Raw genomic sequence first — 15,073 nt, forward strand, 5'->3', positions numbered from 1 at the left:
GCATGGTGGCACAGCAGGTAGCGCTGGTGCCTCGTAACTCCAAGGGCTTTAGTTCAAACCTGGCTCAGGTTGATGGCATTTACCTCTAAAACTGAGAGTCGCTTAGTTATAAATTGTCAGCTAAAAAAGGAATGATGAGAACAATAACTTTGAGTTAATAGTAAGTTCGACCGGAACCTGGACGATACACAACTTTACCAAAGGCAGAATGTAGCAGACATGGGAATCATCCTGTTTTAAATAAAACAACTCTCTTACACAAATATCACAAGGTCGACAATGTTTAAACATTTTTATTAAACATTCAATAACTGGTCTGAGAACATTGTTTCTGACCGATTCCTGTGTCATACACACGTGTAACATGTAAACGTCGAGGCATTAAGTCACATCACTGACATGATGCACAAAAGCACGTCCAGCACCAAACGTTTTCAGAACAGACATAAGTGCAACGCCAGGCAGGCGCAAACGTGTCGTCACGGCAACGCGGACTCTCCTCAGGAGGGGGGTGTCGAACGGAAGCTTTGGGGAGGAGCGGGTGACACCGATTGTCTGACATCCAAAGTTCACAGTGAGAAGGTGGGACTGCGCTCGAGCAGGGGTTCTCACACCCAAATACATGTATATTTTAGGAGAAATTAATAACTTTCAATAAAATTAAACCATTAATTTTGCTTAAATGTTTAGCTAAGGACTGAAGATGCCACAAGAGACAGGTGTGAGCGCAATGGACTCTTAGTGATGGACTGCAGCTCAGTACTTTATTTATCAATATACTAAAGCAAAACAGTCCTTTCTATTCAAACTGAAATTTGAAATGATTAAAAAAAAATCTCTTTTCTTGCAATTTTTGTTTTTCATAAAATTTAAAATTTAAGTAGGGCAGTGTTCCTGCATTCTAGTCATTCTACTTTATTGTAAACTGCAATAATATACAGGCAAACAAGAGAATAAGAGTGAACTGAATGGGTCACTGGATGGCAGAGGAAAATTAGTCTTCTTGGTGTCTGAAGACCTTTTATAAATTCATTACCAAAAAATGTCCTCAAATTGAACACGTGATGAATCGTCATGGCCCTGATCAGTGTCATACTGCATGGTCTGTTTTTTTAATATACATTTACATACATCACACATTGTACACTCATAAAAACAGCGATGGACACAAGTTCCTGGGAAATAAGTATATTCCCACAGCAGATCACTTACAGCTGAGATGTTCAATAAAAAAAAAAATAAATAAATCAATATTCACTTTCAACTTCATCTCATTTTTGCATTTTCTCGTCTCTGCTGGTGGAGCTGAAAACACCGCAGTTGAAGTACTTCCGAAAATAAACATGACATTAGGGTGTCAGCACACCTCTCTGATGCTTTGAACCCTGATATTTTTCAGTTAATGTGCATATTTACAGTGCATTACAGACAGCATGTAACAGAATAATATTCCCCAGAGCACCTGTATATTTCACAGTTCACATTTAGTGCTGATTGTTTGCTGTGTCCACTTCGGATGACTCGGATTCTACTTCTTCTAGATAAAAAAATTTTTCAAACCAGGGGGGCGGAGCCACCGGCACTCTGACCTGTGACCACGCCCAGCTCACTGCGGAGGCAGCAGGCTGGGGGTCACCAGGCCCTTGACGTTGGTGACGGGCCGCACGTCGCTGAGCTGCCGCCTCCTCTCGACGAAGGACGCCAGCCGGGCCGTGTCCAGCGGGGTGCCGGACGTGTCCCCGGAGCGGGTGCTCACCCACGGGTGCAGGAGGCAGGAGGCAGCGCTCGGCCGCTTCCGGGGGTCTTCCAAGAGGACGGAGGCGACGAAGTCCCGGGCCACCTGGCTCACACCCTCGAAATACTCCTCCGGGAAGCAGAAGTCCAGCCGGCAGATGTTGACGCACGTCTCCTCGACGCTCTCGTCCAGGAATGGGGAGACGCCGCTGAGCATGACGTAGGCCAACACGCCCACGCTCCACACGTCCGTGTTCGGCGACACGGGGGACCCGCGGATCAGCTCGGGGGCCGCGAACTCCGGGTTCCCCAGGAGCAGGTGCACGTAGCGGTGGCTCGACATCTGGACGGCGTCCCCGAAATCGACGAGCTTGACGCACGGGACGGGAGCGCGGAGATCCACCATGAGGTTCTCGGGCTGGTGGACAAACACACCTTCAGTTACTAGACACCGCGCATGAGTGCACTCGCCACACGCTGCAAAAATGATGAGCGTGGCAGGTTTTCAGGTGCTGCTAACGCCAGCTTCGTATCTCGAAAGATTTGTTTTCAAAACATCCAGTCTGCTTCCGAACGTCCAACATATTTGTCTCCACTGGACAGACGAGTTGCTAAATAAGGGAACGGCTTATGCACCGCACCGAGGTGTTTCCATCAGGAGGGTTTGGGACAGGTGCCGCCTTTGAGCTCACCTTTAGGTCCAAGTGCGCCACCCTGCAAGTGTGGAGGTACTGCAGGACCTCCAAGGTGTCTCTCACGTAGAAGGCCACTTTGTCCTCCATCAGCTCGTCGAGGGCAATCAGGTGGTCCAGCAGTCTCCCGTCCTCCACGCTGTGAGAGAGGCACGAAAATCAGATCGGGGGAGTGAGGACACGGGCGCTGGGGACTTTGGGTTCCCATGCAGGGTGTCGGTCCTTACAGGTCGAGGACCAGCATGAAGGAGGAGCCCGACTCGTAGGCGCCCCACAGCGCGGGCAGCTGGGGGTGCTGGACGTGCCGGAGGAGTTCAGCCTCCTGGGACACCTGCTCCTTCCTCCGCATCTTCTTGCTGATGTACTTGACTGCCACCTCCTTTTTGGTGCTCTTGTTCAGACACCTCCTCACCACCGAGAACCTGCCCCTTTACGCAGGGATTGGGGAGGGGGAGGGAGGGCAGGAAAAGACTGCGCTGAGCTTCGTGTCCTAATATAGAGCATTGCTAATGTGAGTATTGTTTATCTGGCGGTTAATGACCCAATGCCTTACCTTCCAATCTCGCTGACTTCCGAGAACATTGCTTCGAAGTTGTCTTTCCACTGAACTCCTGCTCCATCGTAGGAGAAACCTTCAAAGTGAGCAAAATCTTAATTAATGTAAATAATGTCAAATTATTGATAAATATTACATCATTACAATAATATTAATATTACTAAGACGTATCTTTACGATGGAACTCAAGGACCTCCCAGAAGAGGTGGATCCAAAGCCCCTAGGCCCTTCCTCTGTTGTTTCTGATTGGACGATGTGGGCATCACTCACTCCCAGTCGGCAATGTCACCATGTCGGAGGGCTCGCTGGGCGGGCTGATCCCCCAGCGGTTACTGGCGCTCACGCGGAACAGGTAGTGTCCGCCCGGGATGAGCCGCTCGATCTTCACGCACACGTCCCCCGTGGTCACCGACTGCTGCCACACCAGGGAGTCTGCAGTCACAGAAAAAGGCACGGAACTGCGGCAAAATCCATCCGATCAGAGACAAGCAAACAGGTTAAGTTATGATGTGGCCAATCACATGCAAGGGAACAGAAATACTTTAGAATGTGTCGAATCATAGACAAAAACACAGAAAAACTGTAGAGCAAGTCCAGTCATAGATAAGTATACATATTAATTGTACAATGTGTCCAATCACAGACGAGGCCACAGAAATACTGTGTCCAATCACAGACAGACACACAGGAAAACTGTGCAGCATGTCCAATCAAAGCCAAGTATATCGATTAATTGTACAATCTGTCCAATCACAGATCACGAAATCAATATAAAATGCGTCCAATCACAGACGAGGATACAAAATAGTGTGTCCAATCACAGAGGGGCACACAGGACAACTGTACAGCATGTCCATTAATAGATAAGCATAGTGATTAATTGTACTATGTGAGCAATCGCAGACAAGGACACAAAAACAGTTTGCCCAATCACAGACAGGCAAACAGGAAAACTGCAGATTTTGTCCAATCATAGATAGATAGATATACTTTATTGATCCCACAAGGGAAATTATTATGTTTAGATGAGCACACATATTAACTGCACAATGTGTCCAATCACAGAGAAGCACACAGGTTAGCTGTAGAATGTGTCCCCACCTTCCTGCCTGTACTCGACAGTGTAGCCGAACGCGGTGCAGTTCCCCAGGCTGGCCGGGGGGAGCCAGTGCACCATCACGGCCGTGCATCCTGCCTCCTGGGCCACGGGTCTGGACGGGGCTGCGGGGACACCTGGGGGCAGAGAGACGCGTTGCATGCGAGGGTCCCGAACGCTTCATACTCCCGTGCTTGGCCGCCCGTCCAGCCCGTCCAGCCCGTCCAGCCCATCCAGCCCATCCCGCACAGCTCTTCTCGAACCCCTCTCCTGTCTAACCTTGCACTTTAATGGAGGCGGAGGAAGAGGCGGAGCCATGGTCATTGACAGCCACACAGGTGTAGATGCCCGTGTCCTGGGGCATCAGGTTGCAGATCTTCAGGTGGATGTCGCCCGTTTCCCTGGAAACCACAGCAGGAATGAAGGATCGCTCACACTCTCGGCACACACTCCTTCCAAACAGCGTCTTCATGAATTATTACATATTACCATATTGCCCGTATTATGTGTTCCATTCGTGCGCATAATTATGCTCCCTAATTAAATCATAAGATAAATAAAAGGCATAAAGCCTTCTCAAAACACATGTATTTAAAAGGTTTTTATTGCACAAAAAAATCACAGTGATGGTAAAAAAAAAGGCCATATTTTCATTCCAGGAAACTAGAAACATATTTATTTTATTTTTCACTTCTGCCATGATAAATATAATATATTTATTATATAAATATAATCAGTCCTGCACATTTAATGCTGCTGGTTCACAACGTGAAGGAGTTTCTAGAGCCCCTTTTTTTTTTTTTTTATTTGTATCGAGTTCATTTTCATAAAAATTTTATCACTTCCAAACAACACGGTTCTTCTGTCCAAGTCGACATCTGGGCCTCGGGTTCGACTCGTACCCGATTTCGATTGTGAAGCGACTGTTGTTGACAATGAGGTTTTGGTCAGCACCCCGCAGGGTGACGACAGGCTTCGGGCGACCGCACACTTTGCATCGCAGGTGGACCGTCTCCCCGAGGGCGCACGTCACGTCAGACAGAGGAACCAGGAACTCGGGAGCCACTTAAGCAAATTTGCAGCAGTAGGCGAGCAAATAAGCAAACAAATACATAAACAAACCCGAACGCTCTCACATACGTTACGCTGCACGTTATGCAATAATAAACAGAAATAAAATGTCGAAAACTATTTTTCTTTTTGATTTTTCTCATCACAAAATTGAGAAATATTATTTTTATTAATATTTCAAGGACAGGACTACAAGCAGTAAACCCTTTCCCCCAGTCTTCAGTTATAGCAAAATATACATTATGAAGCAGTAAATTTTTTGGAATCTTACCTTCTTGTATGAAATTAGGGTTCAGTAACTGTAAAAACAAATGGACGCATGTTAGCTGGACAGAGAGCGGCAGTCGGATTCACCGTTGCGGATGGGTTTCGGTTAAATTTGCATAAACGGGAATATGAGCACGTGGGCCGTGTTGCTGCCGAGCTGCAAATACCAGCTTAACCTTCCAGCATTTTTACAGAGGACCGAGAACTGAAATATATCGATATACCTAAAGCGAAGCGACACACCTGAGCCTTTTGGAAATGGGACCGTGACGCGTCGTCCCCTGTCCGGTGGGCGACGCTGATTATCGTTGCGTGTGCATATTGGATACCGCGGTGCCAAAGGCTTTACAGGCCTCCTTCAAACACATTAATTTCCCACACATTTAGTGTGTCAATAAAGGAAGGAACAAATTTAAGTGGGAACCCTCCTCAGGGCTCAACGGCAGCACGCCCAAGGATGACGAATTTGCCTTTTAAATGGGCCACGACGGAAGTGGCGTCGCTCATCCACGCTGAGTTCCTTTACATTTTACCACGTTGCCACACGGTTCCTACTGCCTCCATACAGCAGCTCCTGTATGAATGACTGCAGAAGGAATCTGTTGACCACAAAACAATGATCTCCCACTGTCGTCTAAAGTTTTCAACCCTGTAAGCACTTTTTTCTCTTTTATAAAGGTATCCTACACTACACCTATATATTATTATTATGATTATAGACTCCAACATTATTATTGTTAAGCATTATTTAGCAAATGGCAATAATAATGTTGGAGTCTATAATAATAATAACAGCAACAATACATATTATTAGGATGGATGATTTTTTTTGCTTCTACTCCAACTACTAATAATATTCTGTCCATCCTATTTGAATAACTTCTTGTCCCGAGCAAGGTCACAGAGAACCAGAGCTTATTCCAGGAGCGCAGGGTGCAAGGCCGAGGGCAAGTACACCCTTGACGGAATGCCAGTAATAATAGTCATAATGATACGAATAATACTTTGCATTATGTACCAGGAAGGTGTCGTATACTGACTGACAGTAAAGTATACAGTGGATTTCACTTGCACTCCCTAATGCAGCCATAGAGGAATTAAAATGTTTTTGTGCAGACGCCACTACGTGGGTAACGCGGATAACCGCGCGCTGCTTTCGGCACCGTCCGTCTGAGACCGTGAGCCGCGAGAAGCTCCTGTTCAGCAGAAGGTAAAGTCTGTTGGGAAATAACCTGACACAAGCAGGGTAAATATTCCCGCACGCAGACGCGCACGTATCCTGTGTTTATTGCGTGCGAATGATTTCTCGACAGGATTCAGATGCCAGATGAGACATCTGGCCCCTTCACGAACTGCGGCCCACAAGACAGTGGAAATAACATCGTACGAAGATATTTTTAGACCGACATGTTTTTCCCCCTCGGCAGGTAAAACAAAAACAGTGTGCTCTTTAAATAAACCGGGATTTGGGAAATTCCTCGTGTTTCTTCCAGCCACCAGCGTCCCTGCGGTACATTAATTCAAACCACTGCCAGCCCTGCAAAGCTCAACATAGAATGAAAGCTCCTCCGGAACGAAAGTGAACAGCAGGGGGCGTAGTGGAAAAGGTTCCTGGTTTTCCTGGTACTTACCCTGATCTGATACAGTAAAAATTACCCTATCAAGTGGGTAAATCACTGTAATTTAAACACAGTATGCCGTATTGCACAAAGCCATTTGCTAAATAATGGTTAACAATAATAATGTTGGGGTCTCTAATAATAATAATAATAATAATAATAAAAAATAATAATGTTGGAACCACTGCGTAGCAGTTCAGGCCCTGATCACATGGGCAAACGGAATATGAACATGGAAATAAGTTTCCAAAGAGTAAAGTCATGGAATTGGGAGATCGAGCCTCAGCAAGGAGGCCCAACAAGCACAAAGCGTCAAATGGTTTTTAACTTGTTGGAGAAGATTTACATCGCAGCTTTTCGCTGCTTCCAGAAGTCAAACAGAGCCACAGCCCTGCTTTTGCGAGTCTGCACAGCCCGTCAGCGAAGCAGCGCTCCGAGTTCCCGTGGTGTTATCCCACCTCAGCAGGGTCCCTGGCAACATGCTTAGTTCCGCACCCCCCCTCTCAGTGGCCTGGGAGCATATCTCCAGCTGACCAGCAGGTGGTGCAGTAGTTAAGGTGGAGGTCCTCATAACCACTGAGCTGTGAGCTCAGACTGTGGAGGAGACCGTCGCTCTCGCAGTATCTCGCAGCACAGAACTTCAGCCCGCCAGCAAACATGCAACTGTATGTATGGATGGGTGGGTGGGTGGAGTCATGTTAGTCGTGTCATGTTAGTTTGCATCGCAGACGCGGCAACAATCATCTCAGGTGGGATCTAGGTGCCGCTCCCTTTGGGATCGTACGCCAGTTGGTAGTCTTTCACAAATGGCTGCAGGACATCAGGCTGTGTTTAGGTGTCGGAACTTCTCTTCCCTGCAGAAGTGAGGACGGGAATGGAGAAACACCACAGACCACATGCACGATGGAGCGGCACACGGTACTACCTCCATGCTAGTTTGGGGGACGAGCTCGTCGCTATCGGACTCCTCGGAGCTGTTAGACTCCTGCGGTACGGAATGGGAGAGATCAGCTGTCAGCGGTGCTGTGACGACCTAGCGGTCCCCAAGCTGCAGGTGGGCGCCAACATCGGCATAAAAAAAGACCTTCGTAAAAGGCCAGCTGGTGAATTACGATGATTTGAGAGGCCAAGCTAACCCCTCGGGGTGCTCTGGAGTGATATTACATTAAAGGAAAAATTCTAAGAGAAGTTGCCCTGGCGATGGTTGCTTGGGAACCACTGAGTCGAGAGCATTACAGTGGACATGTACTGTAAACCAATACAGAACTGATTCTATGGAACCCAGTGCAAAGGAGCAAAAGTCACCTGTCATAACATGCAACAAAAAATGTACATTAAGAAACCATACTGACTGCAGGCGGCATAGGGATTGGGAACATAACATTGCAATAAAAAAGGCTTCCAACTTATAGTATCCTTGATCATGGTACTTACCCTGAGTCGATATAGTAAAAATTGCCCAGCTGTTTAAATGAGTAAATCCTTTAAAATAACTCAGTGTACAAACCAAACACTGAACAAAAGTGTCAGCTAAATGATTAACTTAAATTCTACCACTGAAAAAGCTTTATTGTAAATTACAAATACCCATGTCTCTTTCATACTTAAACTGCAAGCTACCACACAATATACAGCTAATGGCACAATGGCAAAATATGTACAGCGCAGAACCACAGGCGAAAACATTGCGTCTATCATACATGTCCAGTCCTTCAGAATTATAAACAGTTATGAGTCCCACACCGTTTTCAAGTATGAGGTATATTCATATTTACAACATAATTACCCATAATTAGCAAAAGATGCACCAAGAATTATGTAAAAAAAAAAAAAGGCAATTTACTTACATGTTTAGGGAATGAAACAGTTAAATTGTTACAGTCATTATTTCTGAACATGAACATTAGAGCCAACTTTTTAACAATTGTACTGTAACTGCCACTCATTGACTGAAATTTATGGATTAATTCACATGCACAAATTGTATACTGATTGTCTAGTATAATTTTGGCTTGGTACAAATACTATATCTCATTACTGCTGAACAGTTTAATACCAAATTATAGTAACTGAGAACATGGCTTTTTTCCTTGGTTTACAGTTACAGTGATGAGGTACGAGTAGCAGTTACAGTCTTTCCAGAAATCAGTCATGCTGTACAACAGAGGGGTTAATAAGGACAATTGAAACAATACAAATCGAACAGTCAGTTATTTTTAAAAAATCAGAACTGTACAAAAATATATAAACACCGCAGGTTCTGAAACTGAAATTCCGAAAAACACCATTGAAAATGCACAGTGTTACCCAAAGCCTCTGCAAACAACCACTGATTCAAAAACAAAACAAATTAAATGTTAATGATCACGCATATCCACTGATGTGTTAGCCACATGCGCACAACACCAAACAGAAGTGGAACCCTTGTCAGTAGTGGTTTCGTTTCCGCACCGCTTGCACTGACAGACAGGGGGCGCACCGGCCGTCGCTGCCCGCTTACTCACTTTAACAGTGACCTTGGTGCTGAGAACGTCCCTTGGCCTGCGACCTCCGGCCTCTGCCTTTGTGTCGCCTGTAGAGGCGGCCTCCTTTTCCGCGCGCGTTCTCATGCGTAGGGTGTGCCACGAGAAAGACTTCCTGTTGTACCGAAAACACATGGCTGTCAATCCGGGGGTGGCAGCATGTGGTGGGGGGGGGGGGGGGGGGTCTTGGCCGTAGTATTTCATTCAAAACAGTGTAATTCAAAACAGCGTAATTCAAAACAGCATCTTAAACACAAAGTGCCTTCACTGGGACAGATGTTTTTCATCGACGAATTCAACTTTTAATGCAGTAAATCTATGACACGCAGTACCAGTCAAAAGTAAGAGTACATCTTCTTTGAAAACAGACTGCCCACAGCCAAAAAAAAAAAAAAAAAAAACCCACCACACTGGATGTCAGAATGGAAGTCGGTGTTACGGACTGAGCAACATCTTAACTATTTGGGTCCAACTAATTTGTTGGATGAAGAAAGGGTGACCACACGAGTCTTTATGGTCCCCACAGTACAGCATGGTGGTGGCAGTGTCATGGTGTAGGGTTATGTTGCGAATCACAGGCTTGGATGTCTTTACCAAGTCCATGGTGACCTTAAACAGCATGGCCATCATAGCATACTTCAGACACATGTGGTGCCGCTAGGACTGGTCTTCATGCTTCAGAAAGATACTGACTACAAAGACCTATGTGGTCAAAAAGGACAGTGAAGGGCAACTCAAACTAATGATCTTGATGTAAAGTTTTGTCAATTATGGAAAAAAACTAGTTTCAAACAAGTGTATCCATACTTCAGACTGGGACTGAAATGTCTCTCTAATCTACTGCAGTCCATCTAAAACCAAACACCAACGGAGCTCCAGTTTGTCCCAAGAGCAGCGCTGGGTCCCTGGGACCCACCTCAACACCACAAACTCACCAGTTGGTGAACACAGTGTCTCTCATGTCAAACATCTGGTGAACTGGCGTTGGGTTAGTAGAAAACCAAAAACAAAATGGGTTGATAAATCATCCAAAAAAAAAAAAAAAAAAAGTAGTAAAAGGTTGAATGAAATAAAATAAAGTGCAGAACGTGCGATGAACTGTATTTTAAACTGAGCTTAAAAACCTGTCAAAGTTTCCATAACGAAAAAGATAGAAACACCACCCCATTGCCAAGAGGAGAAATTTCGATCTTTAATGCAGGCTGTGGTTTAGGAAGGTTTCATCAGTAAGAGGAAACAATGGAACCCATGAGTCAAAATGCGGGATTCGCTCTAAAAAAGCACAGCTACTGAAATCACAAACAGGACGACAATGAGACCAGTCTAAACAGCCAGACATTTACAAACAGAAACCAACTTTATTCAAGGGTGGATGGATGGAGCTCAGTGACGCGTGAATCGGGGCACCGGGCTCTACCTGCACTGAGCAGCTTCCAGTGATGGGTCTTGGAGTCCGGCTGTGCCAAGAGTGCGGCCCCCGTCAACATTTACATGGGGGAGTCTTAACAAAAAAAGTTCAGCTTGCTCCGACTTGTTGAATCATGCGTATATCCAAAAAAAAAAAAAAAAAATGTATTTTACATATGTAAAATAATACATTTCAAAATCCGTTCCAAGTACAATAATGAACATTGCGACTAGCTTCATATTGCACAGCCTACCTTCATTTATAGTTTTTTTTTTTTTCTTTTAAATAGTGCAAAAAAGACTTTTTTACAGGAATGTACTGGGAGGAGTACTGGTAAACAAACGGAAAACCATTTTACAGTAAACTTCCACTGTATGTGATAAGAACAAATAAAAAAATAAATGAAATTCAAAAATAAAATTAGAACAGAAGATATCGCAAGCTGTACAGATGGATTGCCACAGACAACAACTGAAATTCTCTCCCAGTGGAGAATGATGGGTCAGTTCAAAAGGTATAGAGCAACTAAGGGGTTAGAAACAAACGGGGGGAAAAAAAAAAAAGAAGTGTCCGGACCAGTGACCACTGACGTCAGATCAATTTCCGCTGCTTGATTTCTCTACGTAAAACAGATCGTGACTGCTCTAAATTCACTTTATTTATTACTTTTTTTTTTTTTTTTTTACATATATTAACAAAAAGGCCTCCCCGTGTACAGATCCAGCATTGGCAAGCATGTTCCGAAAGGGGGCGGAACAGAATCGACGGGAGGGGCGGAGCCAAGAATCTCTCTGCCCTATCGAAAAGGGGGCGGGACCGAGCTCCGCTGGATGCCAAGGGGGCACTTACTTGAGGCTTCCTTCAGCACTGTCTATGTGGGCTTTACTGAGTGTGCTCAGGATGTGCCCCGGGACCCAGCCCTCGGCCGCTGGGGACTGGCTGTTGGCCGGCCGGTACACTAAACACATGTTCTGCTGGTTGGTTGCCAGGATCTGAACCGTCTCCCCCTGGGAGACGCAGATCTCATTCTCCTTCAGGGCTATGTAGTCCTGGGTCACCACCACAGTTGAGGACACCCCGTTACATCCTGATGGGTTGTGCTGTGGGGAGGGGGGGGGGCACAGAGATGGGTGCGTTAGATTATATAGAGCTACCGTATTTATCAAACAGCAACAGGTGGGTCAGTCTCATGAACCAGTGATAAATGACTAAAAATCTCATTACCATAATGCATCTGGATTTACATATAGCTGATGCCTTCCACCAAAACGACTTACAATGTTAAGCAACTTACAATTATTTACCCATATTGTACAGCTGGGCAATTTGACTGGAGTAATTTAGGGCAAGTACCTTGCACGAGGGTAAAACAGCTGAAGGTGGGATTTGAACCTCTAACCTTCAGGTTCAAAGACAACAGTTCTAACCCCTACATTACCAGCTACTCAAATATTTAAAACATCTACAATCAAATGCATATCATTTTTAACAGCAACCAAAAAAATACCTTGACATAATATGAAAAATCTGCATAGATAAATATCATTTCACTATAAACAATAAAAATGTTATGAGCTCAGTGATTGTATCCAGCCATGTTTTTCCATTACTGAAGGTCATTAAAGGGCCTAAGTTGCTCTGATCAAAATTTTTGCTAAATCATCGAGGCCGTCGCTATTATAGGAGTCGAGTACGATCTCCGTGGCGGAAAAAGAATGACCGTTTCCAAACACAGGGGGCGCTGTGGAGTCAAACGGCTTAATTTTTTGCATAAACATTTATTCATTTTGCAAAAGCGATGTGCAACCGGGAATAAACAAAAGTGCATTTCACAACCGACAAAGGAGTTGACAAGCCAACGTGCTTTTTGAATCACAATCAATACCACCAGCACATGTTACACACGTCAATACCTGTGGAATTGTGAGGAAATACAAATGAGCAGATGGTGCGATGAGAGCTTGTAGAGCAGTTAGGAGACCAGGAGAGAAGTGGGTGAGAAAAATGTGTTTTGCGACCCTTCTTCAATGCTGAAAGGGATTCAGCAGTTCTGAGGGACCAACACCTAATGCCTGGTTCACATGGCGACGCGGTACCCGTGGTCGACTCACCTTGGCTGCATCAAACCGCTCAGAGAGTTTCTGGGGGTCAAAGCAGGGGCCGCCGTTGGAGGTAGATAGCTTGAGGGGCGCGGCCGTGTGGCCCGAGAGGTGGGGTTTCTCTGCCCCCAGGGAGGCGGACGAGTGGGGCCGGCTGCTGGAGCCCCTGTTTACAGACTGTGAGCTGCTCTCCTTCTTCTGGAACTCAATGGGGGACACCAGAGCTGCGGGCAGGATGGCAAGTCAGAAAGAGGATGAAAACCATGTTCACGAGGCACCCTGAACCTCAGAGATCTCCGCAGAACATCGCACGGAGGGCGTGTTCACATCCAGGAGGCGAGGAGTTCCAGAACGTATTGTTAGACCCTCCTGTTATTCCCAAGGGGAGCGAATCCTGGTCCTGGGTTTTGGTTCCCACTGAAACGAGGGCAGGCCTCAGGCCAACGGAACCCATCTGACCCCACGGGGACCCACATCGACAGGGGTCGCCGCCCTAGAGCTACTGCCTCCAGCTTTAAAACATAAGGACCACCCTATAGACTCAAACTCACAATAAAGTCCAGGCCGCCGCACCCAAATCGGGCCCTGCTAATAACTAATAACAACGAATAACTAAACATCAAAACCACTGCTGACTTAATCGTCAGTCCTATTTAAAGCAGGGGGTTCAATGTTCTAGGTGACTGATGTTTCAATGTGTAGAAAAAACTGGAAAATGGGACAAAGACTGGAAAGAACAGAATCACACATGAATGAAATGCATAAATAAGCATACATGCAAAAAAAATTTAAAATAAGGTAAATGTGAATGATCTCTCCCCATCATCCTATGACCTCACCTGACAGGAAGTTGCTCTGGGTGTCCAGCAGCTGCTGGATCTCCTGAACCCAGACCTGTTTGATCTCGACATTGGCGGCCTGCAGGATCAAGCGTTCCGAGGAGCCTCGGCAATACAGGACAAACTTGCACGGGTCGTTGTCCACGTTCTTCTCCATGCTCAGGTAGCTCACCTGCAGGTGGACCAAATGTACACTTTTACCACAAATTGAAGGGGGGGGGGGGGGGGGGGGGGAATTGTATCCGACTCTTCTCTCCAAAGGAGCTTACAATGTTATGCTACTTCCAACTAACTACTGATGCATTAATATAGCCAGGAGCAATTTAGGGTAAATAATACACTGCTCAAGGTGGGATTTGAACCTGTGACCTTTGGGTCTAAAGGCAGCAGCTCTAACCACTACATTACTAACTGTCAAGCTGTACAAAGAAATCCAAACCAACAGGTAACACAGCGGTTAATTCTCTTGCTTTTGGACTTGAAGGCTGCAGGTTTGGAATCCCAGATCCTGCTGCAGTACCCTTGAACACGGTATTGCTACAGTAAGAACTATCCTGCTGTACTAAAGGGTAAACAACTATAAGTCTCTTAATATTGTCAGCGAGATGAATAAAAGTACTCGTTCAAATTCTTTCTTGGACAAAAAGAGCAGCGCAGAGGCCCAGGGTAGGACTTCCTGGTACAGTGTGAAATAAGGTGTGTTACTTTGGGTAAAGCAGAATAAAACTACCAGGTAACAGTGCTTTGTACACCAGCTCCTCAAAGTACAAAATAGTGACCGGAATTCTGTTGATAACTCATTTTGTTTGTAATGCCACAGCCACTTTTAACACATTATAATAATCAATAAAAGCTTAATAACCAAGATAGTTTAATGATTAGGTTCTCTAGAAATTTTAGACATAGATATAATTTTAAAAATATAAAACGGAAAAAAATAATGCTTTTTTTTTTTAAATTTTCAAATGCAAGGGCGAGGGATTAGGAAAGGTTATAGTTGTGTAGTTTTAAAATATTAGTAGAATTTTTCTGCTTTATAATATAACTCGTCTTCATCCAGTGCCGACATCAGAAGAAGTCAAACTCCCCGTTGTCTGACCCTGCATTTATACATATATTAATTGCAAGCTCAACTTAAAAAAAAAAACTAAAATGTAAACTTTAACCGAA

General features: G+C 45.2%; 1 protein-coding gene across 7 annotated transcripts in view; it reads right to left on the minus strand.

Annotated features, from left to right (window-relative positions):
• Positions 1 to 278: 278 nt before the first annotated feature.
• LOC108928970 (kalirin-like) overlaps positions 279 to 15,073 on the minus strand; it is a 155,875-nt gene continuing 141,080 nt past the window's right edge. For 6 of the 7 annotated variants that reach the window (XM_029258165.1, XM_029258163.1, XM_029258164.1 and 3 more), the window contains 14 exons: positions 13,904 to 14,075; positions 13,077 to 13,288; positions 11,815 to 12,065; positions 9,540 to 9,672; positions 7,961 to 8,020; positions 5,421 to 5,448; positions 4,981 to 5,143; positions 4,358 to 4,479; positions 4,084 to 4,215; positions 3,253 to 3,414; positions 2,980 to 3,058; positions 2,654 to 2,854; positions 2,427 to 2,565; positions 279 to 2,152 (listed from right to left, as the gene is read on the minus strand). In XM_029258165.1, the coding sequence (XP_029113998.1) occupies positions 1,607 to 2,152; positions 2,427 to 2,565; positions 2,654 to 2,854; positions 2,980 to 3,058; positions 3,253 to 3,414; positions 4,084 to 4,215; positions 4,358 to 4,479; positions 4,981 to 5,143; positions 5,421 to 5,448; positions 7,961 to 8,020; positions 9,540 to 9,672; positions 11,815 to 12,065; positions 13,077 to 13,288; positions 13,904 to 14,075 (2,400 nt within the window). In that variant the 3' untranslated portion in view covers positions 279 to 1,606. Of the gene's footprint in view, positions 2,153 to 2,426; positions 2,566 to 2,653; positions 2,855 to 2,979; positions 3,059 to 3,252; positions 3,415 to 4,083; positions 4,216 to 4,357; positions 4,480 to 4,980; positions 5,144 to 5,420; positions 5,449 to 7,960; positions 8,021 to 9,539; positions 9,673 to 10,644; positions 11,088 to 11,814; positions 12,066 to 13,076; positions 13,289 to 13,903; positions 14,076 to 15,073 lie in introns of those variants that run through there. The other variant, XM_029258167.1, reaches the window with a different exon arrangement.

Source organism: Scleropages formosus, chromosome 14 (assembly GCF_900964775.1).
Source record: "Scleropages formosus chromosome 14, fSclFor1.1, whole genome shotgun sequence".
In the NCBI taxonomy this organism is placed as follows: domain Eukaryota; kingdom Metazoa; phylum Chordata; class Actinopteri; order Osteoglossiformes; family Osteoglossidae; genus Scleropages; species Scleropages formosus.